The following is a 27,897-nucleotide window of genomic DNA, read 5'->3' on the forward strand; positions in this document are numbered from 1 at the left end:
ACATTGGAAAGTGGAAACCAAAGAAGTGACACCTGACCCATAGACGCTGCAAGATGGATTCTATACCAAAGAAACTCTACCACCTTCATAGATTTGATTCTAGAAGTAGCCTTGATTTCTACTTCTTTGGCAAGGAGGACATGGTCTTTGGTGAAGATTTTTTGACATTTCCGTTGATGAATCTTCACTATGTGTTCAGCAGAGGTATGTAGGAATCTGTAAATTTTATAAATGAAATTCCTTTATGTAGAAAGCAATAAAAATACCACTCATAGTAGTGAAAATCCCCATACTGGTCTATCAATCATTTATTGAAGTTGAAATGAGACATTTGTGGCTCACTACATGTATATAAATTGTTATTCATAACTTATATTGAGTGTCAGCTCCTCTTGAAGTTCTGTGAGCGACAATTACGTTATTTTGCTTTTCATCCTTAAATTTCCAAAAGAGACAATAGTGAGTAGGGGACAGCAATGGGGATGTTGGCTACCTTGCTGCACACAACACGGCATTGCAGATGGTATGCGCAGAATTGATCTGCCCTGGAACAGTTGATCGGTCCTGAAATGTCACTTCTATCCGACTTTTTGAGTGAGGTGGAATGTGAGATCGCACTCACAGAGTCGGATAGAAGTGACATTTCAGGACTGCCTTAGCTGTCCTAGGACTGATCTGCCCTAGCTGTTCTAGGGCAGATCAGTTCTCCTGCACATACCATCTGCGATGCCGATCTGCCCTGGAACAGCTGCAAAAGCGTTGGAATGCTTGACCTACTGGCGGTCACACATTCCACCGCCAAAAAACTGTGTGGGATTACATTGTAACGTAGTCACAAACTTTGATAGAACACCACCATCAGGGGGGTACCGCCGGTACCCATGTGAGGGGTCAGGGCAGCCTGGGGGGCCTCTTACATGAGTATCAGCTGTACCAGGAGCGGCATGGCAGAGGTGACAGGGGAGGGGGTGGAGGAGGCCGGGCCCCAGCAGCAGCAGGTAAGAGGACTTGGGATGAGGTACTGGGAAAGGGACCCCGGCGGCCAGCCCACCTGAGGCCCTGCAGAGCCCACCATAGAGAGTCTCAGATGGGCTGTGCAGGATCTATGGTGTGCTCTGCACGGTCACTCTCAGGTGCGCTCTGCGGGGTTTTAGGTAAGTCTAGAGTCCAGTGCGTTACTAAGCCCAGAGTCCAGTGCGTTACTAAGCCCAGAGTCCAGTGCGTTACTAAGCCCAGAGTCCAGTGCGTTACTAAGCCCAGAGTCCAGTGCGTTACTAAGCCCAGAGTCCAGTGCGTTACTAAGCCCAGAGTCCAGTGCGTTACTAAGCCCAGAGTCCAGTGCGTTACTAAGCCCAGAGTCCAGTGCGTTACTAAGCCCAGAGTCCAGTGCGTTACTAAGCCCAGAGTCCAGTGCGCTACTAAGCCCACATATACCTATATACATGCTATACATAGCATAAAGGTAAAAAACTATATATGGCGTGTTATCTTCATTTTAGATGTCAAAAGGGTTTTGTGTTTTCTTTTCTGTGGAAAACGGGTCCAAATGGCTCTTTGAGCAAGCTGACGCTTGCCCTAGGGAGCTGCAGGAGAAAACAGAGCAATGAGGAGAGGACTGCAATGGAGATGATGCCTGTTGATTCAAATAGCACAGCATATGTGTTGAGGCTTTCCAAGGTGAGCAGCAAATGATGGTGGACCATGACTGTGTAATGTGTGTTGAAATGGTCACCTATAGCCTCCATTTGAATTCCGTGTGACAGGGTGACAACACAGGAGAACAATTGGGAGACAGGTACAGAGTGTTTTCCCCCTTTTATAGGAATGCTGAAAAATTTCGAAAACATGCTGCTCCGGGGTGATGGCCTGATGTCTCCAGCAGAGGATATCAGGTGGGCTGTGGAGGATCTCTGGAGGGCTGTGGAGGATCTCAGGAGGGCTGCGCAGGATCTCAGGAGGCTGAGGCAGAGTCTCAGGAGGCTGTGCTGTGTCTCAGGTGGGCTCTGTGGGATCTCAGTAGGCTGTGCAAGGTCTCAGAAGGGATGTGGGGTCTCAGAGGGCTGCGTAGGGTCTCAGAAAGCTGTGCAAGGTCTCAGAAGGGCTGTGTGGGGTCTCAGGTTGGCTGTGCGGGGACTCAGAAGGCTGTGTGGGGTCTCAGAGAGCTGTGAGGGGTCTCAGGTTGGCTGTGCGGGGACTCAGAAGGCTGTGTGGGGTCTCAGGTAGACTGTGCGGGGTCTCAGAAGGCTGTGTGGGGTCTCAGGAGGGCTGTGTAGGTTCTCAGGGGGCTGTGAGGATTCTTAGATGGCATGTGTGGCGTCTCAGGGGAGGCTGTATGGGGTCTGAGAAGAAATTTTAGGCCGTCTGTTAACAGTGTTAACAGTGACAACTGTTTACCTGTGACACATTACAACCCATGATGTCACTCAGCTACTCAGAGCTATCTCCATCATGTAATTGCAAAGCGTGATCAGGAAGCTTCCCCTGTGCGGTACACTGTATCTAGCACCAGGGTGGCTGAGTGACACCAGGAGTTTGATAATGTTGCTGGTAAGTAGTCAGCATTGTTCAATGCTGATTGCAGGACATCCTGGTGCATGTGTTATATGGCGGTTTAAAGGAGAACTTTGGGGTTAAGGCTTTTCCCCATAGTTCTCCTTAGGGTAACGGGAGGACACAAACTAGCGTCCTTCCATCACCCTAGGCTCAGTATACCGCGAGCTGTAGCTCGCGGTATACTGAGACGCCGCAGCTGAAGTGGATCCCGACAATTGTGCCGGGATCCGCCCAGCTGCGTGACTGACAGCTGGCTCTGCCTATCTAGAGGCAGAGCCAGCTGTACCCGCCCCCTCCCCCGTCCGTTCTGCCAGTCAGCGCTGGCGGATCGGAGCGGGGGAATCCAGCCCCTCCCCTGTCACGGCAGAGAGCCGTGACAGGATCGAGAGGTGAGCGAACGCCGGTATGTGTTCGCTCACCTCCCGATCTACTGAGCCGACCTGTGACAGTCTCATTGTCACAGGTCTGCTAGAACTATGAGGATAAGTGAAAAGCACTCACCTCATAGTTCTCCTTTAATCTTCACAGAGGAATTCTAGGCCATGAACTTTATCTTCTCTGTTATAATTTTTTTCAGTGACCAAATTCAGGACAAAGAACTGAACCTAAAAGCGTCCATCAAGCATATTGTGACGTGTAACCTTGAAGAGGAGAATCTAGCCCACCCGCTGGTGTTACCTCTTGCCGATTGCGTCATCAGTGTGGGGTTATTGGACCTCATCAGTAAAGATGAGGAGGATTACATGAGGAACCTGTAAAACGTCTCAAACCTGCTGTAAATCGGAGGTCACCTGATCCTCATGGGGGCGATAAATGCGACTTACATAACAGCCGGAGCGGATCGGTTCCATTGGATGAAATACGATGAGAGCTTTGTAAGATCCGCTCTCAGCAAGCTGGGCTTTGTCATCGATTACTGCGTCGTGCAGAGGAGACGGAATGTGAGCGATCTCGTAGATTATTCTCATGTTATATTCATCACAGCTCACAAGGAGAAGTAAATAGATCCCCTGCCAGCCTCCACTTCATTAAATGTAGCTCCAGACAAAAGTGAAATCAATTGGTCAGCTGCAATCCCATCCAGGAAATACAGTATCTCCCGTAGGCAGAGAGTCAGCTCACTTGTATTATTCTGAGTATCAAAGCTGAACTCCAGGCAAACAACTAAATGCACAGAGAAGATACACATATAACAGTTGTTTTGCCTGCCAAAGGATTTGTATTCATGTCTATGCAGCCTTGAGATGTACACAGCTCTGTCACACAGCCCAGCCCAGCTTGATAAGGGAATGGACCTTTTCTACTGCCGTTTCACTTACACTTACAGGTCTCTTCCCTACTAGGGATTTGCTCGATGTTCGAGTCGAGCGTGAGTTCGACTTGAACATCGGCAGTTCGTGGGTTCGGGGAACACACGAATTGTCAGGGCGTTCGGCTGTTTGCCCGCCGAGCGCTCTGCAAGGCACTGCGCCTTGTGAAGCCCTGATTGGCTAAAGCCTTGCACCTGGTCAGGTGCAAGACTTTGCCCAGTCAGGGCCCAGTACTCTGTAGGAGCCATGATTGGGCAAAGTCATGATAACTTTGCCCAATCATGGCTCACCTGTCAGATGCCGTACAACTGTAAACAGTTGGGTGGAGCTAGCTGTCACCGCTAGCTCTGCCAAATTGTTTATATTGACATTATACAAGTACCCCTTACTCATTCACAGGGGGGGAGGCGGCATCTGGGTGCCCCTTAATAAAGGGGTACCCTGATGTCAATAAGCCCCCTGCCCGCACCCCCACAACCAACGCCGCAGGGCTTGTGGGGAAGAAGCCCTTGGCACAGGGACAAGGTGCTTTTCCACGTACCACCCTGATAAAGCACCAGAGGCAGCTCTAGAGTTTGCGAGGCCTTAGGCGAAACCTAAACATGAGGCCCCGCTCAGGCCTGTGGGGTCTCACCAGGGCTCTGTGGGGTTTAACCAGGCTGATGAGACCCACAGAGCCCCAGTAAGGCCTCCAAAGAGCGCTGGTGAGACCCCACAGAGCCCTGAATAACCCAGGGCTCTGTAGGGTCTCACCAGGGCTCTGTGGGGTCTCATCAGCCTGGTTAGACCCCTCAGAGCCCTAGTGAGACCCCACAGAGCCCTGGTTAAATCAGAGCTCTGTGGGGTCTCATCAGCCTGGTGAGACCCCACACAGCCCTGGTGAGACCCCAAAGGTTATACCAGGGCTCTGTAGGGTCTCACCAACACAAGGGCTCTGTATGGTCTCACCAGGGCTCTGTGGGGTTTAACCAGGAATAGTGAGAACCCACAGAGCCCTACTTTAAACAGGGCTCTGTGGGGTCTAACCAGCCTAGCAGGACCCCAGAGAGCCCTGGTGAGACCCCTCAGAGCCCTGTTGAGACCCACATATCCTTGGTTAAACCAGGGCTCTGTAAGGTCTCACCAGGGCTCTGTGGGGTCTAACCAGCTTGGTTAAACCCCTCAGAGCCCTGGTGAGATACCACAGGGCTCTATATGGTCTCTCCTGGGCTTTGCTGGGTCTCACCAGGGCTCTGTGGGGTTTAACTGGGGCTAACTCACCAGGGCTCTGTGGGATCTAACCAGCCTTGTTAGACCCCACAGTCCCCTGGTGAGACCCCACAGAGCCCTGGTGATACCCCACAGAGCCCTGGTCTCACCAGGGCGATGTGGGTCTCACAAGCACCAGGGCTTCATAAGGTCTCACCACAGCTCCATGGGGTCTCATAATGGCTTTGTGGGGTCTCACCAAGGTTCTCTGGGGAATCACCAGGGCTCTGAGGGGGTCCATCCACAGGGCTCTCTAGGGTCTCCACAGGGCTCTCTAGGGTCTCCACAGGGCTCTCACCATTGCTGTAGCCTGTGAAGGCTGACTCTCACCAGGACTGTGCAGGGAGCGTCTCACGGGCAGGAGCGTGCAGGACCAGCCGTTGCTGACTACGTCTCCATCCATCTGCCCCTGACAATCCACCCTCCCAGCCAGACTGAGCTCCGCCCTCTCAGCCAGATTCAACTCCGCCCTCCCAGCCAGATTCAACTCCGCCCTCCCAGCCAGATTCAACTCCGCCCTCCCAGCCAGATTGGGATCCTCGCACGGTGGATGGGAGGGGTGAGATGGCTTTCCAGTGGCTGGTGGGCGGAGCTCCAGAAGACCACTGGCCGAATGGACGGACCGAGGAAACGGATAAGCTCTCAGCCCTGTCGCTGTCAAACGGAGAGTCTCAGCTTGACAGCGACAGGGCTGAGAGCACATGACGTTACCTGGCTGCGAGGTAATGTGCCGGCAGGGCAAATTAGGCGGCCGCGAGGCCCTCGGGAGCGCGAGTTCTAAGGCGACCGCCTTATTTGCCTAATTAAAGAGCCGCCTCTGGCTGTACTACACCGTATATACAGCACAGTGGTCAGGACTATGTGCTGTACTACACCGTATATACAGCGCAGTGGTCAGGATTATGTACTGCACATCAAAAGCGTATACAGGGCTTTAGTGAGGACTGTGTAGAATACAACACGGAGTATAAATTTCAGTGGTCTGGAGTAGTCAAATACCCTCCATCACTGGTAGCCAGTTGGCTTAGCATCTCCTCCAACGCTGGGGGTCAGTGGCTATATGACAGATCGCTGAAGTGTGACTCAGCCCTAGATTCCAGGACAGCCCTGTACAATACAATACAGTTGTGCGGTCTGCAGAACATTCCTACACAATGAATCGGCATGACAGCTAATAGTCTCTACTGGAAGCACACGACAGGGTGACAAGGCAGGAGAGCAACTGAGACACAGGGACAGAGCATTGTCACCCTATAACAGGAAGTGCCCCTTTATGGGAGAATTACCAAGTATTCTTTTAATGAAAGCTGTACTTTAATAAAAGACTGAAAGTGACTTTAACATTTCAAAGTTTAAATGAGATTTTGGTGATTGGGTTTAGATTGACTTTATTAATTTTCTCTGCTAACCTCTAAGCAATATATTATACAAAATATTCTACAGTAGCATTTATTTTAAAATACGCCATCTGGAATCTAACGCCCTGTTCAATCAATGGAAGCCCCACAGTACAATCTATTGGGCACCTTCACCGTGCAGACGTATGCACCACGTTGCGGACACAGCACTGGAGGCTCCGTGACGTCATTAAGCTGCGCTGAGTAACTTGAAAGGCCCCTCTTTTCACTCATTGCTTCCGGTTCTGCTGCGGAGCAATGGGAACGTAACAACAATCGGGGTGAGGTTATCAGTACTCATTTTCATAGATTTGTATATAGACGTAACAGTCCTTAACGATCTGCGATGTATGATCTGATCCTTTACACCGTATGGTACATTGCTTGCCAACAGTAAAATGGAGCATTAGGGTTCGTACAGTCATAGTGACAGCACAGAAATAGGGATTCAGAAATAACCAATCCAGAGTTTATTGCAAGTTTCAGAAAGGCTTAGAATTTTCAGAATGTGGGTTTATGATGTGTGTGATATAAAATATGTCACTGGGCAATTCATTTCCACTAAAGATGAAAACTACAGTGCTTGTTTGAGCTCTCACTGATCACCAGAGATGTCAGCAGGAAAATTATCTGGTGATATGGGCTCAGCTACACATGTAACTGATAAAGTGCGATGGGGTGCTCCGTCCTCCAGAGTGCTTAAAGAAGACTTATGCGGTTGATAAAATAAAATATATACATAGCCCCCATCACCCCTTCATACTGCAGCTGTCCCTAAGACCAAGAACTGACAGATCACATGAAGCGCTGATCAGTCATCTCTCTGTCTGCATGCAGTGTAGATCACTGACTGCTGATCAGTCATCTCTGCACGCAGTGTAGATCAGTCATCTCTCTGTCTGCATGCAGTGTAAATCACATGAGTGCTACACTCTCTGCATGCAGTGTAGATCACATGAGTGCTGATCAGTCAGCTCTTTGTCTGTGCAGTGTAGATCACATGACTGCTGATCAGTCATCTCTCTGTCTGCATGCAGTGTAGATCACATGAGTGCTGATCAGTCATCTCTGTCTGCATGCAGTGTAGATCACGAGTGCTGATCAGTCATCTCTTTGTCTGTGCAGTGGAGATCGCATGACTGCTGATCAGTCATCTCTTTGTCTGTGCAGTGTAGATCGCATGACTGCTGATCAGTCATCTCTCTGTCTGCATGCAGTGTAGATCGCATGCAGTGTAGATCAGTCATCTTTCTGCATGCAGTGTAGATCACATGAGTGCTGATCACTCATCTCTCTGCGTGCAGTGTAGATCACATGAGTGCTGATCAGTCAGCTCTTTGTCTGTGCAGTGTAGCTCACATGAGTGCTCATCAGTCATCTCTCTGCATGCGTTGTAGGTTACATGAGTGCTGATCATTCAGCTCTTTGCACGCAGTGTAGATCACATGACCACTGGTCTTAAATAAAAAAAAAAGATATACTCACTCAACCCTCAATCCTGTGGCAGTGACTGCTCACCTCTCCCCCCCTCACTGTAATAGACATGATGACTCACAGATCCCTAGATCAATGGAGCAGAGGGAGAGAGAAGCTAGGTGGACAGGTCTAACCGCCAGGCAGGACCAAGGATCAGGTGACCCTTGACAAAAATGATCATTTAACCCTTGCAGGGCATTGGAAGCAAAACTGCAAAGGGATGGTAATGTTTCATATGCCTGGGGTTCTACCTCTAAAGTGTGTGTATAGTAGGTAGGGAAGGGATAAGCTCCATCTTACATTATGTTATGAACAGTTCTGGTCCTTCTGTGGCTAGGCTGGTTGCTAGCACCAAAGGACATGGCTGGAGGAGATGGGTGCGGGGCTCTGAACCAGAGGGAAGTGCAGGTAAGAAAACAGTATGTTATAGCTGACACACACGTTATGTTGTTTAATTCACTTTTTCTCTTGTATAACTCGTTTTATTACAATTTTTTAGGGCTGGTAATGATTAAAACTTTCGTGTTTGATTTTTAATCAAAACATGTCGGAGCCACTTGGGGAAGGGGGGAGAAGTCTGGTGACGTCGATGTCCGTGATGTCACTGGATCGTCGACGGGACTCCCGGAGGCTGGCGAAGAGGTGAGTGTTTTCATTAGCGATCAACAAAATTTTAATCAATCAAAAAGTTTATTGATTAATCGAGAAATGAATCTTTAATTTCCACAGCCCTACAATTTTTGTATCCAGAAACTTACTTGCATTGGGCCAGCAACATTACACGTAATTATCCATGTGTCACATAAAGACGGCAGCCAGAGATGCTGAAATTTACTGTAGTATTCTGTGCTACATACAGTCAGCACTGTCCTATTGAGCGACTTATCGTCTGTACACTGAACACAGGAAGCCACTCACTCCTGCACCTCCAAAATTCAGAGAACGCCTTGTATTTTTTTAATAGCGAAAACAAGCCATTCTCAGATTGAACGAGGCAGAGAGGGTGGGGTAGATGATGTAACAATCACCACCTCGTCCAATGGGAGAACATTTTGTAGCATTTGAAAAACATACAAGACGTTTGCTAAATGTTGGGGAATGGGAGCTTGTTACTCCCTGTGTTCAGCATACAGATAGCAGGTCACTCCAACAGCACCTGGAACAGGAGAGTACTGACTGTATGTAGCACAGACTACTACAGAGAATTTCAGCATCCTCGGCCGCCCTATGTATGTGACCCATGGATAATTACATCTAACCAAGCTGGCATAATGTAAGCTTTAAATTAAATAGCTGAATCAAGGTTTTGCTAGCTGTATTGTCTTTATTGTCTTTTTTTCCCAATGTTAGGTGCCCCAGCTGTTGTCTTCTCACCATGAGACTGAAGCTCAGGAATATTTTTCTTGTGTATTTTGTGGTATCCAGTGCTGGTCTTCTGTATGCTCTGCTACAACTTGGTGAGTTTCAATGAAGTATGTTGTGTAAGTAAATTTTTCTGCTCATAAAAACTTTGTTCCCTAATGTGAAATAGGTGGTGTCCTGTCTGCAAGGCAAGCATCCTTGCCAGAGCTACCTTCATCAGGAGAGACTACTCGGCCCTGTGTTTCCGGGGAGAAATAGATCCCAGGGAGAAGAGGCTGCAGATTGCGGTGGCCAGCAGCAGTGCCAGCGGAGTGGGCCTGGATTTTTTGTTAATAGCTGTCATTAGCGGCTTCTGAGCCGCTGATGACAGCTATTATTTTAAAGGGGACCTGCGAAGGGACCATTCTGGTATAAGCTCATGGTCGCTAAGGTGACCATGAGCTTATAGCAGAACCGTAAAAGCCACCAACGCAAGGCTTACTGACGTGGCCAGCTGGAAACAGTTGTGTTCCACCACAAGCCTTACGTCAGTGGCAGCGAATGAATTAAGTAAAGAAAAATAAAACATACGATCAGTTCTGCAATGAAAACATCTGTGTGTCTTCTATCCAGTGACGTTGCTATTTCAGTTAGTTTTAGAAACTGGCATTCTGAAATGGTCATATATGTTCTCTATTATCGTCTGCAGGCCAGCAATGTGACTGTGCACACCGAGTGAACTCTGCTAATGATGTCTTAAAAAAGGAACGGTCGCACCATTGGGGCAAAGCGAACTTGCCTATTATTTATGTAGTAACTCCAACTCATTCAAGGTAAGTCGTCTTATCAAAATCTTAATATTCCCGAGGGCTCCATTTATAAATACTAATAAAAAGGAGGCACTCGCAGCAAACACCCTAAAAATCTTCTATGCTCCTCAGCTGTGTCTAGTGGCCATAATGCGGACCTGAATAGTCTTCGCTCCCGTCCAAAGATCTGAAAAATTCTCGAACGGCAACCGGTTTGTTGCTGTCAACTTCTTCCCCTCTAATCATCTTATTATCTTATTTATGGTGATTCTAACCTCACTAAGATGTTTCTGAAAACGTTTTTTGAAAGGGCCGATGGTATGGCTGACAATAACGAGGGTGCATGGGCATTTTAGTATGTATAGACAAAAATCGGTATTGCAATTGAAGTAGCCATTCATCTTGTATCTGTTGCCTCTGTGCTAGTGCAAGAAATACTCCCCAAGGATCAGGGAATTATAAATGTTGCAATTCTAGCACTTGTAACAGCCAACCTTCTCAGAAATCTTTATAGGGGTTTTCATATACTGAGACCTCGGATCCACCTGAACTAGGGGATCCCTGAAGGTCTTGCTGCGGCGGTACACCCTGAATGGTTCTGTTTCTAACCTGCAAATAAAGTTTTCTGTCGGCTTGAAGGATGTTCAAATTCTTTATTGTAGATTAGTGTACAATGTGCGATGCATTATTGTATTGTTGTATGAAGGGATTTCTGTCCTCAGTGTCACTTATCAGCTTAGCGTTGTTGATTTTATGAATGGCTTTGGTCAGTGCACCGTCAATAACTTTATGGGGGATGTTCTTTGTAGGAACTTGTGGTGCATAATGTTAATCTGTGCCTGACATGCGTCATGGTCTGAACAAATACGCATCACTTGCATAACTTGAGAGTTGTAAAGATTATCCAGTGTATGTTTATAATGTGCACTACTGTAATGAAGAATAGTATTTCTGTCTGTGGGTTTTGTATACAATGTTGTGTGTAATTTTTGCTCACGGATTGACATAAAAACATAAAAATATGAAACACCCGTCTCTGACACTTCAGGATTTAGGGCTAGTTCACACCATCCTAAGTGCGTTCCAGCCCGATTGGTGCCGCAACGCATTCCACCCGGCTCACTTTGTTTTGCGGCGGGAGGGGGCGTGGCGGATCATTAAAGTCAATGAGGTTTTTATGATTGCACCGGACCGGAACGCAGGCAATTGCACGGCGGCCGGAGGGCATGGCTGCGGTGCCATTGACTACAATGCACCGCCACGCCCCCTCCCACCCCAAAACAAAGTGAGGCGGCCAGAATGCGATCCGGTGTGGTTTTTTTTTTATCCACGGCAGTCACCATCAGGAAACCCGCCCTATGAAATGCCAAGTAGCCAATGTCTGAGTGCAGAGAGGATGCAGTAGATCAGCAGCACTGAGATGCAACAAAGGGTGAAAAATAGGTGAAAACAAGTATTTCATTTAAACAAAATGACATTTTGTGATACACAGTGCTACAGCAAACTACCCTTGACGAAGCTAGGTTTGGATCTACCTAATAGAATTGTTACCACCATTAAAAGACATGATCAGTGCAGCAGTAGTTTTTATATCTATTGCCCCTTTTCCTGTCAGATGGCCTACCGTTAAGGTGCCCATACACTGCACGATTCTTGTACAAGAATCGCGGGAAATTCCCCGATCGTACGAGAATCGTGCATGTGTATGGAAGGCGTGCAACCATTTTTACTGTACGGTGGCACGTCTTTTGTCTAAGGAGCATGTTAAGATTTTCGGCTGGTTTGCGGCATGCTCGGGAGACAAATGCCGAACGGGCCGGTGTGCGCACGCGTACACTGCCTTTTCAGCATTGCGGTCATCAGAAGCCCGCCCCTCAGGCAGATCATATGTTTTTTTAATTACTTTACAACCATCGCAAGACTAAGGTCTTGCAATGGTTGTAAAGTGTATGACCACCTTTAGAGTCAAAGAAGGCTAAGCTATTATAAAAAAGTTGTTAAATCCTTGGCGTTAATAGCGCCACTTCCTCTCCTGACATACTTAATAATAAATCAATTCTGCCACTTGCATGATCTTTTAAAAAGAGACATTCTGGTAATGTTTGGATTTTTTTTTCTTTTATTATTTTATGTATCTGATCTCGTATAACAAAGTTTGTTACACATTCTGTCTTGCCTTGTTCTCAGGCCCCATCAGCGAGCTGAGCTCACCCGTCTATGCCAGACATTCCTTCTAGTACCTGCCCTGCACTGGATTCTAGTGGAGGACTCGGCGGAACGCACTGCGGCCGTAGCTGAACTCCTGGCACAGAGTGACTTGCCTTACACACACTTGAATGTGCAGACTCCACCAGCAATGAAACTGAAAGACTCTGATCCAAACTGGCTGAAGCCACGTGGGGTGGAGCAGAGGAATGAAGCATTACGCTGGCTTCGTGAACACCGGTCTCCCGGAGAGCGCGGAGTTGTGTACTTTGCAGATGATGACAACACGTACAGTGTTCAGATCTTTCAGGAGGTGAGAAGTGTAACCAAGTGTTACTGACCCTCAGGGTCAGCACAAACTGATCTTAAAGTGACACTAAACTCAGGAGGTAAACCTTAAAAATGCATCCAAGTACCTTTTACTGTTAACAAAAATATCTGTAAAAAATAAATCAAGGCAACTGGACTTGCTGTATGTTCTTCACAGACATATTAACAAAAATATATCTTATTTGTGTATCACTCAGCAGTAGATCATCCCATCATCTCTGAATTCATAACGACGCTGTCCTTCTTTCTGCAGGGTGGCTACTTTTGTTCCCCATGGTCAAAAGTGTGTGTTGTAAAGTAACCACCGCACCAAGCTTGCTCCGGTGATGGACTACAATCTCACGTTTTAGTTTACTAATCTGTATTGAGATTGTAGTCCATCACAGGAGCGAGCTTGGAGCGGTGGCTACTTTACAACCCACACAGGGACCATGAGGAACAAAAGTAGCCACTCTCCAGAAGGAAGGACACGGTCGGCACCAATTCAAAGATTATGAGAGGATCTACAGCCGAGATCCCATCTTTGACAGTTGTCACCCGAACAGGTGTCCCCCTTGGCAGATCTCCTGTCACTACATGTTCCTATTGTGACATTTAAAAATGTAGGACTAAAGTAAAAAAATCTACCAAACAGTGAAATCGAAAACAATACAAATCTGGGAGAGGTTCTAACCCTTCCACACACATCCAAAACTAGGACTAATAAATGTTATATCTGAAATTCCAGTCCAAGGGGATTCATGGGTTCTCCGCAGTGTCTCGCGGGATTATTTCTGACAGTAAATAGACTTTTCTGGCATACGGTTATCAGCATTTTTTAGTGGAGGGGGTTGGTCAGACAAAAAGAGTTACTATATCGCATGGTAGCTGCTTTGCTATTGTAAGAAAAAAGTATATGAAGTGTTATGCATTAACTATATGTTGTTATTTTAAAACTTGCAGTATAAGTCAACTCATGATAAATTCTGTAAAATTTTTTCTTTTTATTTTAGATGCGTTCTACCCAGAAAGTGTCTGTGTGGCCTGTTGGGCTTGTTGGGGGTCTGAGATATGAAGCACCACTTGTTGATAATGGTAAAGTAGTTGGCTTCCACACTGCCTGGAAGACACACAGACCTTTCCCTATAGACATGGCGGGATTTGCAGTATCCTTGTTGTTACTCCTAAACCACCCGAGTGCACGATTTGACCCCGACGCTGAGAGAGGTTTCCTGGAGAGCAGTTTACTGGGACAACTTGTGACCGTGAAAGAACTGGAGCCACGAGCGGATAATTGCTCTAAGGTTGGTGAGGACACTTCAACATAAAACGTGATACCAGCTACAATATGTTCAATGTGTTAAATACCAGTCATTGTAGATTGTTAATTTCACAACTCTTCAGCCACTACCTGTAGTATATCTCTCTACATCTCGCTTAACCAGCTTCCCCATATTAAGGATGGTGGTACATAAACAATAAAGATAAGGTAGTAGCTGCTTGCCTTGATCTCCCACAGCAGCCAATTAGATAAACTTAGACAAGCTACCATCTTATTTTGACTAAGCCTGAGACTTTTTGGATGGATGAAATCTATCCACCCCTTTTTTTTCTTATCTGAGCTCTCCAATTACCTCTTTAAATCCCAGGTATTTATGTCTAAACATGTGTCTAGGCCAGGGGCGCCCACTATTTTTCATCTGGAGATCTACTTTTCAAATGACGAGCTCATTGAGATCTACCAACGGAAAAACACCTGCATTCAGGGGCGGGAGGGGGCGTGGGCTGCGCAGGCAGGCCCCTCGCCCACAGTGCGATCGCTTGCATTAGTGCCTGTGTTCCAGTCCAGTGCGATCCGCAAAAATGCTGCAAGCACTATTTTTGCAGATCGCACTGGACCGGAATGCAGGCACTAATGTGCCTGCGTTCCGAGTGCGGGCGATCGCACTGTGGGCGATGCCATTGACTTCAATACAGCTCCACACCCCCACCCGCACCGGAATGCAGGGAGTCGGCCTGCTTACATTACAGTACATTACAAGTCCCGGCGTCCTGTCCTCCCGTGGTGCTCGTGTGGCCGACGTTGCACATGGGGTGTCCTGCACCTTTCCATCTGCAGCGTCTGACACATTCAGCCGGCAGCCGCACGAGCACCACGGGAGCATAGCCGTAGCCAGCTCCTTTTGCGCCTGAGGCAAGGAAAAAAAACAAAGTTTTTTTAATTTATTTTTTACTATTTTTTATTTTATTTTCATTATTTATTTTTATTTATTTTAAATTTTCATAATTTTTTTTTTTTTACTCTTGGGGGGGCTTCGGGGAAATATTAGGGGTCTAAAAAGCCCCCTGATATTTCCCTTTTAAAATAGAAAAAGAAATTGAGGACACAAAGTCCTCAATCTCTTTTTCTGCAGCCTCTATTCTAAATGAATGGAAAGCACAGAGGCTTCCCATTCATTAAGAAAATATTTTACTATCAAGCTGTTTCTGAATGGGGAGGAGCCTCTGTACAGAGTGCTTCTCCCCATTGAGAAACTTATGAATGAACAGGAGGTGATGTAAATCACCTCCTGTTCATTCATTTATAACTGGGGACACACAGCACTATGTGTCCCCAGTTATTTACAAACACTGGAGTGATCAGCCGACGGAGGGGCGGCGGAGCGGAGCCGCTGTGACAGAACGGACGAGCAGTGAGGGGAGAGAGAGGTGCCGGCTGTCAGATCCTGGCCGAGCGTCTCTCTCTCTCCTCACTGCTCTGCATTAGTTAGTGACAGCGGCTCTGCCCTCCCCCGCCGCCGGTTCCTTCACTTCTTCTCGGATCCCCGCTGGGGAGAGCAGCGGGGATCCAGAGAAGCGGCGGGAGGAGAGGATCGACCTTATGGGCACCCCTGGTCTAGGCCTTCCTGCTTTGCAATCCCAACACCTACTAGATGTTACTGCTCTCCATCGCAGCCAGAAAGCAGCCCATCTACTGCCACTTCTGCAGTTGTCCCCCCTACTATCTTCACCTCATTTTGAAAATGTATTTGAGTGCTCAAACAGAACTGGCCTTCCTTTTCCTGGACCCTCTGTTACTCCCTCTGAATGCACTACCTCAGCTCCTTGCCTGATTATTCTGGCTAAACATTCCACATACATTACCTGCTTGCTCAGTGAGAAGACTCTTCCCAAGGTTGTCACTTGCCACAGTGTTTCGTTTTGTTCCTTCAGATTTGTAAACCGAGCTTCCACAAGGGTAGCTTGCTTACATCTGCCGCACAGGTATTTACCCTGTAACTGCCCCTCCAGTTGTCCATTCATTTGACATATTGTTCACTGAACAAAACCTTCAACTTTGCTACCACCTATTATTATCCCATTTACAATATCAGTGGTAGACAAAGGTACCAAGGAGCCCTTGTGCAAGGAAAAATAATTTGTATACATACCATTTGTATACAGTCCAAACACCTGATTACTAGAGACATACACCAAACAGCAATAACATTATGACCACTGAGAGGTGACATGAATTACATTGATTATCTTGTTACAACGGCACATGAAAGTGGCTGGAATATATTAGGCAGCAAGTGAACATTTTGTCTGTGAATTTAATGTGTTAGAAGCAGACAAAATGGGCAACCGTAAGGATTTGAGTGACTTTGACAAGAACCAAATTGTGATGGCTAGGTGACTTGCTCAAAGCAACTCCAAAACTGCAGCTCCTGTGGGATGTTCCTGGTCTGCAGGTGTCAGGACCTACCAAAAGTGGTTCAAGGAAGGTGAACTGGTAACAGGGTTGTGGGGAGCGAAGGCTGGCCCGTGTAGTCTGAGACAATAGAGCAACTGTAGCGCAAGCTGCTGAAAAAGTTAATGTTGGTTCTGATAGAAAGGTGCCTAAACACATACTTTTGGTTGCATGTGGGGCTGTAGCCTCAGACCGGACAGGGTGCCCATGCTGACCCCTGTTCACCACCAAAATTCAATGGGCATGTGAGCATCAGAACTGGACCTTGGAGCAATGGAAGAAGACAGTGTGGTCTGATGAAGCACTTTTTCTTTTACATCATGTGGTTGGATGGGGGAAGAGATGGCACCTGGATGCTTTATGGGGAAAAAAGCAAGCTAGCAGAGACAGTGTGATGCTTTGGGCAATCCTCTGCGGGGAAACTTTGGGTCCTGCCATTCATCTGGATGTTACTTTGACATGTACCACCTACCTAAACATTGTTGCTGACCAAGTACACCCCTGATTCCGTGATTGCAGTGGCCTTTTTCAGTGGGATAATGTTACCTGCCACACTGCAAAAATGGTTTGCGGAACAGAACAATAAGCTTGAGGTATTGACTTGGCCTCTAAATTCTCCAGATCTCAGTCCAATTGAGCATCTGTGTATGTGTTGGAAAAACCGATCCAATCCATTGAGGCCCCACCTTGCAACTTACAGGACTTAAAGGATCTTCTACTGAAGGCTTGGTTATAAATGCCACAGCATACCTTCAGAGGTCTAGTGGAGTCCATGTCTCAATGGGTCAGGGCTGTTTTGGTGGCAAAAAGGAAACCTACTCATAATGTTATGGCTGATCGGTGTATTTGTAGATGAAAAGTAACCTTTACAATATACTGAGCTTTTCTCAGGGTCCATAATATCCAAAAACAGTGGAACCAGTAAACAATGATCTTCCAAAGACATTCAAACTTTATTCCACATGCATTTATACAAAGCACAACTGCTTTTCTGCCTTACTCGGCCTTCGTCATAGCAGAACTATGACGAAGGCCGAGTAAGGCAGAAACGCATCAGCGGTTTGTATATAGATGCATGTGGAACAAAGTTTAATTTCTTTGGAAGATCCATCGTGTGCTGGTTCCGCAGTTTTTGAGCCTGTTACTCCGGATGAGTCATCCGTGCACCGAATGTTGATTGTGGGGACGCATGATGGAGGTGAGCTGTGCGCTTCGTGTTTTCAGTTTCAATAATATCCAACTTGTGTCAGACAGCCAAGCCTCTCTCCCCTACCAGTCCAAATAGTGTCAAAATAATTCTGCATGTCGTATTGGTCAGGCAGGGAGTAAAGGAGATGCTTGCTGACCAACACCAAATTACAAAGAGGAGCATGGCTAGGGCATCATGAAAATGCCTCTCGGTTCTCACCTACTCTAGAAATGAGCAGTGTCTAGGTCTGCACCAAGAGTGAGTCCCAGTCCTTATGTGTCTTACATCTACTATAAAAGAACCACTAAATCCTATATGGTCCATGTGCAGCTGCATGGTCTACACAAATGTCTTGTCAGTCCTTGTACAGTATATGCACATGGAAACGTTCCTTACAGGCTTGAAAAGAAGTTTAAAAGAGTTTTTTCATTTTCTTAAATGTTAAACGTGATAGAAAAGCCATACAAAACCAGGAAGGAAGGTAGGTATGCTTTATTTGTGTTTTTAATTCTCATTTTGTTCACAATCGACTCTGGGAGCAGCGGGAGTTTTATGTGTCTACATTTCCACCATGGCAGAAAGCTACATTCAATTTGGAATTGTATAAAAAAAATAATGACCCCACCGAATTTTGATAGAGCATTATTAGACGTGTGAACAGGCGCCCTAGTTCTCACCACTGCCTGCCACAGGCCAAATAATCCAACCTAGATGTGCACTTCCCCCAACCTCCCCTCCCTCGCCCTGTCCATCCAACCTCCCACCCTCTCTCTTCCCCCTCTTTTCTTATCCTTCTGCTGCTGCTAGGGCTGTATAGCAGCCCCTTCTAAAGCAACAATCTACCGCTATACTTCTACTTTCACGCTAACTCTCTGTAAAAATCCTGGTTACTATTGGTCGGTCCCGTTGGACTGAACCATGTCTCTGCCAGCCGATGGGAAATAACACCCTGACGCACTCTACCACAATTGTACACTGGACTATTCATAACGTATTCAATCTTAGTAATAATCTTGTGTTAACCGCATTGATTGTCTGAGGCGCGTGTCCTACCATCTGTTCTGGTAGAGCCTGCAATGTTTGTATTTTCTACATCTTTATATGCCAATAAAAATTTATTGAACAAAAAAAAAAAAAATGATGAAACATTTGAATGCGTAAGGACAAGTTACTTCACATGACAGCTGGCATATGGCTCACCTATAGGATCAGACTATGTGATCATGATGCACATGCACACTAAGTGCAACTGACGGGGGCGATTTTGAAAAAAAAAGGCTGTGCCACACAGGGAAAAACACTGGATTGTACAGGAAGGTAAATATTTTATAGCGCAAGAGTCACTCGGGGACCTGGGGAATTTTTTAAAAGGTTCATTAAAAATAAACTTGTCCTTTTAATGTGACGTTGCGCTTTAGGATTCCCATTGCACAGGAATTACATCACTTTTGATGAACATTTGGAAAATGTTACATGATGCTCCTATAATATCCATTCTATGAGTAAGATTTACTAAAGAAACTAAGAATCTTAACTCAGTAAATTGTATCTGTGTTCACTTTAAATACCCAGGTACGTGCAGGTGAAATAAATAACCAGGAATTTGTTTTCACATGATTGGATGATTGAAGTGAATTTTCACTCAGTGTATTGAGTGGAGAGCCTTAACTGCTTTAGTAGATCTGCCTTTGTCTTTCCCTGCTCATTTTACACAACAGCGTTAATAATTATTAGATTACCCCAACCTGCCTTCTGGTAGTGGAGGGTTTGTATGTTTTTTTTTAAATTTTATTTTGCTCTTCTTATTTGATATCTTTGAAGTACTTACTTGGTTTGCTGTTTGGAAGCCCCAGGTGAGATGCCAGTGGAGTATTCTTTACATAGGCCCACCAAAGATCTAGAGTTCCCAGAAGGGAATGAGCTAATCTGATCTAGCTTCAGATTGCAGTTCTGAATGTGTAAGCGCTATCTTCGGGGATTTCTGTAATATAAGACCTACCACCGAACTAGGTCTTATTTTTGGGGTAGGTTTTATATTACAGAAATCCCCGAAGTTAGCACTAGGTCTTATTTTCGGGGTAGGTCTTACTTTCGGGGAAACACGGTAGGTATACAATATAACAGCATATTGACTTTATCAGCCCTTTTTGGGTGTGAGCTTTTTATTGCTGCACATTGTGGCTTCATCATCCCACCAGTCTGTATAATCAGCAAGCCTGTATATTATGACTGCATCATACCTCTAGTAGATGAACTCTGTGAGGCTGTATATTATGACTGTGTAATGCCTCTAGTAGGTGGAATCTGTAAGGCTGCTTGTGGGAAGCCCATAAATCCTGCAAGAAGCCTATTAAACACACAGCTTTAGATTTAAATGCAGGCAGATAAAAACAATGGCATGTTCCTGGTAAGATCATTTGCCTTTAGTACATAGTAGAAGATACTAAGTACAGTGCCAGGTAACCAATCGCATCTGCTGTCAGCACTACCCACTTGCATTATTTAATAATTGAATAATACATGTATATGTACAGTCATTGATATATCTAATAGAGGAGGCGTTGCCTGCTTGTGTGGCTAACTACTAAGGATAATAAATATTCAAGAATACTGTGTATTTGTAACCGAAGATAAAAACAGATAGTTTTGAATCTGGAAAAATGCAGTCGAGGAGCTGGAACAGGAAAAAGTGGATGGGAACACCCAGAACTCCCAGGTGTCCAGACCTAGATCTAGCAATTGTGAAATTGTTGGCGTATCCAAGATATACTGTATAAGAAGCCAGGGGCTGATTCCATTAGCAGGATCTAGCTTTAACTAAAATAACACTTTTTGGTGAATTGATTATTTAATAATATTATTTATCACAGGGGTTTCCTAATAACTTCTCAGGAGCTTGCTAAAAATTAACTACCTTCTACTTATGGTAGATGAGTACAAGACAACTGTCAATTTTCCACAAAAATTATATGTATGTATGTGTTTATACACACTGCCAAGTCATAAAAAGTCACAAATTTAATTGGATTGTCTTTTAGCTTTGATTACAGCATGCATACGCTGTGGCATAGTTGCAATAAGCATATACAATGTCACAACATTTATTTCCATCCAGAGTTGCCTTAATTTTTCACCAAAATCTTGTAGTGATGATGGGAGTCAGACCACTGCGTAAAGTCTTCTGCAGCACATCCCAAAGATTCTCAATGGGGTTAAGATCTTGACACGTGGTGGTGGCCAATCCATGTGTCAAAATGATGTTTCATGCTCCATGAGCCAGTCTTTCACAATTCGAGCCCCATGAATCCCGGCATTGTCATCTTGGAAGATAAAAATGCATTGATGGAAAAGCCTGATCATTCAGTATATTCAGGTAGGCAGTTGATTTTTTTGGGGCACATACTGTTTCTGAACCTAGACCTGACCAACTGAAGCAACCCCAGATCATCACAAAACTAAGTCCAAGTGGTGAATTATTTGTTTGGGCCAGGCAGTGTATGTACACACAATCTACAAGTAAAATCTCACGATGTATGTGTCATTATGCTCAAGAGAGAAAATAGTACATTTTTATGGTAGTTGTTCTAGCTTGCACTTTCCCATGCAAGTCAGCATTCAAAGTGGATCGGGCTGATTTCTCATCCAACAAGTTTGGGCAGACAAGTATAATTAGCTGGTTAAAGTTTGCTATTACAGTCTCGCTATTCTAATGATGCAGAGTCACTTTCCCCCCCAAGCCCCGGCTGAAACAGCAATTCAATGTTGGGTGTTAGTGAGGTGAAAGGTGCCCACCACCTGTGATAATATTAATCTAATAAAAAAAGGTTACTTCCCAATAAGAGTTATGATGTCACACGGGAGGCATACTTGTCCCATAACCTCCTTTGATGTTAAACGTGGAATACCTGTTGGATTTGTCAGGGGGACCCATTGCTGCTCTCCAACCAGAGGAGTGGCACTGGTTCTTTGGACTGCTTTTTGTCAGGTGTTGAAGCTGTTGCCAGCTTCCAAATGTTCTCTGAATGCTTGAGTTATACGAGGATCTGTATTCCCAACCAGGTTTTTATTGGCATAATCTAATGCGGTGCTCCAGTGGAAGGTTGACAAATAAGTCCAGAATTATACTTAGACAATTCCTTTTCTGGAAATCTTCCATGACAATGGAAAATCACTTTGTTACAATAAATGTATACTTTTTTTTGTTATAACATGGTTATTTTGGAAACCCTTCCAAGGTGTAGACGGCACTTTATCAACACTCTACATATTGTTCCAATTGTAGGTGGAGACAAACAAGGTAGTGTTGTTATGGAAGATCTTAAAGAATACAATTTTTGTGAAGTGTAATTGTAGATTGTTGTTGTAGTTCTCTTTGTGAAATGTGTACACATTTGTCGGTTATTAGTAATTCTTGAAGTGACACTAAACTCAGTAGTAAAATTTTAAAAATGCATTCATGTACCTTTTTAAGTATTGACAAAAATGTAGCTCATTTGTGTATCACTCGGCTGTAGATCCTCAAATCATCTCTGAATTGGCTGTGACAGTGTCCTTCCTTCTGGAGGGTGGCTACTTGTGTTCCCCGTGGTCGCTGTGTGTGTTGTAAAGTAGCCGCTGATAGACTATAATCTCGTAAATCTCATACTAATTTGTATTGGAATTGTAGTCTATCAAGGGAGTGAGCTTGGAGCGGTGGCTACTTTACACCACACACAGGGACCATAGTCACCCTCCAGAAGGAAGGACAGTGTCAGCTCCCATTCAAAGATGATTTGAGAATCTTCAGCTGAGTGATATACATATACATTTTTGTTAATAGGGTACTTGAATGCATTTTTAAAGTTTTGACTCCTGAGTTTTTAGTGTCATGTTAAGGGAAGACTCCTAATGAAATTGGTAGCATGTATATTTTACACCATTCTAGCTCGAATGATCCTTCAAGTGAATATATACTTTTTATTTACTACAAGTTAGTTCTGTTAAGTGGGCCAAAATAGCTTTTCTTGCATCACTAGCTTGTCCATATTGGAAATTGAAATAAAGCTGCATATTTATCATACATTTGGAAACATGACAGTGATCAATAGGCAAATGAGCAGGAATTGAATAGCACAATAAATCCATCTGTTTCTGTAGGAGTGGTATATTGATGTATATCAGGCAACACCTCTTGTGATGTGCATAGCACCTGTCTTCTCAGTCCTTTTATCGTTTTACTGACATATGGCTCTCCCACGCAGGTCTGGGTGTGGCATACAAGAACTGAGAAACCAAAGCTCAAGCAGGAAGATTTGCTGGAAAAACAAGGGAGGGGATCCAACCCCAAAATATTGGTGTGATGTAGTCGCTGTTTGACAGATTATATTTCAGTTTATAAATGTGATACAGATTTGTCCTCCATTTTCAGACATCAGCTACTGTTGTCACATGAAAGCCAGAATCTACAGCGTCCACTTTGCTTAAATGTTTATCTTGAATGCTTGAGGTTCTGTACATTGTAACTGTAGGCGGAAGTCCTGTTAACTGTCAATTGTCATTTTGTAAATGAAAATTAAGCTAACTCATATGAAAAAAGCCCTGCTACCCTTACTTTAAAAAAAAACCTGTCTTTAGAATAGTATGGAGGCCACCAATGTTGACCTTCTTGCAAAAAAGCTGGTTGCCTAGCTGTTTCTGGCTTCAATAATTGAGTCATACACCAGATTATACATATGGTAAATGAGTGTCAGAATTCCTTTCCTCTATACTTATCCAGATCAGTGACCCATCAAACTTACAACCAGGACACCAGCATTCTCAAAAGGAAAGGTCAGCAATGGCAGCTTACATAATTCTCCAGACTCATTTTGGTAGTGGGAAAAGTATTTACAATGGTAGCATTTTTAGAATATATTAAACATCATTCAAGAATGAAATGTAATGGTATTTCCAGGAAATCATTCCTCTCAGAAACTTGCAGAGTTATCCTTTAGCTGTTGACTTCATGTTTTGTATTTACTTTGTTTCTTTATTGCATTCCTTGAAACAATGTGTATTGTCTATTTGACTGATATGCACAGCAGATCTGATTACAGTGAAATACCGTATAATGTATGTGAATGGAATCAATTGTCAAAGATAATTCTAGAACAGTGTAGTCACACTGAATTGTTATAACATAGTCAGCCTGAGCAGCTTTCTTCTACAAGGTAGACAGTTATTTATACTTTTTGTAGTAGTATATGTATACTTTTTATTATTCTGAATTTTTTTTCATAACTACAGGAGAATGGCTAGTAGTGGTTAGTCACATTCAACTGACCTTGTTCTGTAATGTTGAAACGTACCCCGGCATTTTTATCCACGCAGGTAACACAGAAACCTTAATGCAATCACTTTGTAATCTCAAGGCAGATGTTGATGGTCCAAGAACAGGACAGGAATGGGCCTTCAACTCCATCTGTCTTCCATATATTATGCTATAGTAATAATTTAGGTGGCCGGAGACTGCCAGATGACCCCGCTCGGAGCGCCGCCCACCGGAGCAGCAGTGACGCGACGCTCGGCGAGGTATGTAAGAAAAAAAAAAACCCCAGCAGCGGCCATAAGTTGTACTATGGATCATTTAAAGTCACCTGTCCCTTTAAGAAAAAGTATCAGTAATTGGTATCGGCAAGTACATGAGGGGGAGGGGATGTACTTGTACTTGGGCCTGAAAAAGTGGCATCGGGACATCCCTAGTTGACACCTATGCAGGCATCCTAATGTCAAGGGATGGGATTATGTAACTGGAACAGGGCAGTTCCTTAACTTTCATACCTCTCATCCTGTTCCATGGTGATTGGATTAAAGTGACTGTGCTACCCTTGTGGATATAAATGTTGGGGTATGTTCCTGACACTCATTAGAATTGACTTGCATAAGTTGCAAAACATATTCAACATTACAGACTAACTACTGCTATCTATACTCTGACCTGGATGAATGAGAACTTTTACAGACCTAAAGGAGAAAGCTCATCAGTCATTCCTCCTTTTATTGGATTGATGCCCCTCTCTTGGAACATCTGCAATACATCATCCCCTTTGTACACAGTCTGTTCAGTAATGTATTGCTCATGGATATAGCACACATTTTTCACAGCCTATCTGTGGGCTAAATGTTATAGCACTGTGCAATATATAGTATTGAGTATTCACGTTCCCAACAACACCCAGTATTTGTTGACATCAGGCGGTCTCACAGTCTACATACTGTATTTCCTGTATTAATAAGTACAGCAAGATGGCCGCGAGTGGACGTCTGTTCTAGAGCTCCGGCACCAGCCCCTAGGCCAGCGGTACCAGAACCTATCCTATCGCCTTCTTTTTGGTCCATATGGGTCGCAATACACAGCGGGGCTCTCGCTCGCAAGAACCGAAGGTCCCGTCGACCAGGAAGCAAGCTATTGAGACCTTCTTTCCCAAAGCGGGGCGCTCTGCAAAGATGGCGACGGGCAGGGAGAAACGGGCCCTCTCACCGGCTCCTTCTTCCCCTGAATCTCTGCAATCGGGCCGCACTAGTAGAGGATGGGAGTCCGCGGACCACAGTGACATTGAAGGGGAGGATGCAGATGTGCCTACTTCGTTCCGCAAGTACTTTGCACTTCTGCCCACGAAGCAAGACATTGCAGGCCTATTTAACAAGCTGGAGTCTGCCCACAAACAAGATATGGCAGAGCTTCGTGAGGGCCTCCAATCTTTCCACCAGCGCCTAGACTCTCTTGAAACTGTCATGCCTGCGGTGTCCTCGGCCGTTGAAGAACTGCAACAAGCTGACCACCGTCACGACACAGCCCTGCATTTTATGTGGTCAATGATTGACGATCAGGAAGACCGCAGCAGACGCAATAACATTCGTCTCAGGGGCATACCCGAGGCCACCGGTACACGAGATCTCCGGGCCACAGTGGTTGGCGTCTTCAATACCCTACTTGGCCGCCCTGTCACAGAACACATTGAAATAGATAGGGTACACCGGGTGCCTGGGTTTCGTAACCCCAACGCAACTCACCCTCGTGATGTACTATGCAGGGTGCATTACTATGTATGCAAAGAAGAGATCATGACCAAAGCGGAGGCTGGTGGCCCTCTGGATTTTGATGGTGCACAGATCTCCCTATTTCCAGACCTGTCGAGGCGCACCCTTGCCAAACGGAGGGCTCTCCGTCCGCTCACTCTAAAGCTACAGGAGGCTGGCATACCTTATTGCTGGGGTTTCCCGTTCTCCCTCTCTGTACGGCAGGGTTCACTTCTTCAGAGCGCCATCGGATCTGCAGGCCTTTGTCGCAGCTCTGGGCATACAGGAAGTCGCCATTGAAGCCTGGCCGGATCCCTCCTTGCCGGACCTCACTCACATACCGAGCCGGGACCAGTGGCACATGGTCACCCCCAAGCCTCGCAGAGAACGGAGATCCTCATCCAGACCTACTCCGCGTTAACAGTCCAGGTTGTTTCCATTTTTTTCAGTTGACAGCGAGATGCCATGTTCAGCTCCAGAGGACAGTATGTGATGACGGTTATGGTCCTATGGCACGCTAAGTCCCAGGGACACACACGATATCGTACTGCTGCACAAAGATGCCGGCCATGCCCTTTTGCCACCTACCATGCACTGTTCATTCACAATCGCATAGTGCCATGCCTACCACAGAATCCTATGTGGTGTTTTGCCCGCCCTGGTGCTTATTATTGTGTTGATGACCTCTTTGCCCTGAACATTTGAAGGTTCTGCTGTCCCGAAGCGTTCTATGTGTTCCCTATACTTTAGTCGTTCCATTGTGAAGGTTCTTTTATATTGTTATACAAGTGTTACTTTTCATTTGCTGGTCTAGGGGGCTCCCGGACCATGTCGCATTCCTTGCCCCCATTAGATTGTGCTCCTGCAGCTCCGGATGGGAGCTGGGGGACGGCATGTTGGGCTTTGCTCCCTTACCTGAGAGATAACCTCTCGCTGGGGTTCTGTCCCTCAGTATGTTTTGGTTCTTGCTGCTATTCTGCTTACTCTCCCTTCTCCTGCTTTGCCTTTCTTTCTTCCTCTCTTCTTTTCTCATGTCTCCTAGGGGTATGTCCATTGAATATCTCGCTCATCTCATCTCATAGGTGCTCATGGCATTGGTGAATGTCTGCTCCCTGAATGTAAAGGGATTCAACAATCCTAAGAAGCGGTCACAGGTATTGTATGACATGCATAAACGTAAGATCCATGTTCTGTTCCTACAGGAGACCCATTTCCAGTCCTCGGTTGCTCCTAAACTACCCACCAGACATTATGCTCTATGGCACACCAGTAATAACCCAGTAAAGAATTCTAAGGGCGTAGCTGTGGGGTTCCATTCCTCTCTGCCAGTCACGGTCTCTAAAGTACTGTCGGACCCTGAGGGAAGATATCTCTTCCTGCAATGCCTCATATACCAAAAGCCTTTTACCTTGGCTAATATATATATGCCTAACAGAGGTCAAAAGAAGGCCTTAGTGTCTGTTATGGCCAAACTTGAGAACTTCATGGGTCATACTATTGTTGGAGGGGATTTTAATTTTGTTGTTGACCCTGAGATGGACTCCTCCTCGGGGAAAACCCATCTCTCACTCCGGTCCTTAAACATCGTACGTAAAAGACTTCGGGCCTTGCAATTAGTTGACATATGGCGCACACTTCACCCAACGGTGAAAGACTATACGTTTTATTCTGCACCCCACGCCACATACAGTAGAATTGACTACTTCTTCACATCCCATTCTTTACTTAGTTGGCGACCGAGCACGTCTATCGGCCCTCAAATCTGGTCAGACCACTTTCCCGTCTTCCTTACCTTTTCAGTACCGGGCACGTCGAAAAGTTCCCCCTCCCTGGAGACTAAACGAGTCGCTCATGAAGGACTCCATTGTCTTGGATGCCCTCAGATCCGCGATCCGAGACTTTCAAGCACATTACTCTTCGGATGAAACCTTACCACCTGTGAAGTGGGAGGCACTTAAGTGCGTCCTACGAGGTATCCTGATTCAGCACGGGGCTAGATTAAAGAGGGAACGGGCGCTGCACATTTCCCAGCTTCTGGCGACCCTAGCTGACACTGAAGCTAAACACTCTATATCAGGATCTCATAGTCTGTCGTGCAGAACTTCACTCGGTTTTGGATCTGGCTTATCTCCGTCACAGGGACTTGACTTTAAGATATTTCCATGAATTTGGAAACAAAAGTGGCAAGATGTTAGCCCGCTCCATACAAGCGAAAAGACTCCGAACTTATGTTCCCCTCATCACTTGCCCACAGCAGGGGAGGGTTCACTCTTCTGAAGATATTGCCCGC

General features: G+C 45.5%; 1 protein-coding gene and 1 long non-coding RNA gene across 3 annotated transcripts; both read left to right on the forward strand.

The window, feature by feature from the left end:
- The first annotated feature begins 97 nt into the window (after positions 1-97).
- LOC108794292 lies at positions 98-3,308 on the forward strand. Its single transcript, XR_001941701.1, has 2 exons — positions 98-204; positions 3,131-3,308. It is a non-coding gene; the product is annotated as an uncharacterized LOC108794292 (long non-coding RNA).
- Positions 3,309-6,753: 3,445 nt separating this feature from the next.
- B3GAT3 (beta-1,3-glucuronyltransferase 3) lies at positions 6,754-23,076 on the forward strand. Of its 2 annotated transcripts, none has more exons than XM_018565147.1 (6): positions 6,754-6,794; positions 9,335-9,441; positions 10,035-10,158; positions 12,322-12,652; positions 13,662-13,952; positions 22,811-23,076. In XM_018565147.1, the coding sequence occupies exons 2-6, from the start codon at positions 9,360-9,362 to the stop codon at positions 22,907-22,909; spliced, it is 927 nt and encodes a 308-aa protein (XP_018420649.1). In that variant the 5' UTR covers positions 6,754-6,794; positions 9,335-9,359; the 3' UTR covers positions 22,910-23,076. The 2 variants fall into 2 exon arrangements, with proteins under 2 accessions (XP_018420649.1, XP_018420642.1); XM_018565140.1 differs by having other exon boundaries at positions 6,763-6,790; positions 9,334-9,441.
- Positions 23,077-27,897: the final 4,821 nt, after the last annotated feature.

The sequence above is a fragment of the Nanorana parkeri genome, unplaced genomic scaffold (assembly GCF_000935625.1).
Source record: "Nanorana parkeri isolate BGI_ZX_2015 unplaced genomic scaffold, ASM93562v1 scaffold25, whole genome shotgun sequence".
NCBI classification, from domain to species: domain Eukaryota; kingdom Metazoa; phylum Chordata; class Amphibia; order Anura; family Dicroglossidae; genus Nanorana; species Nanorana parkeri.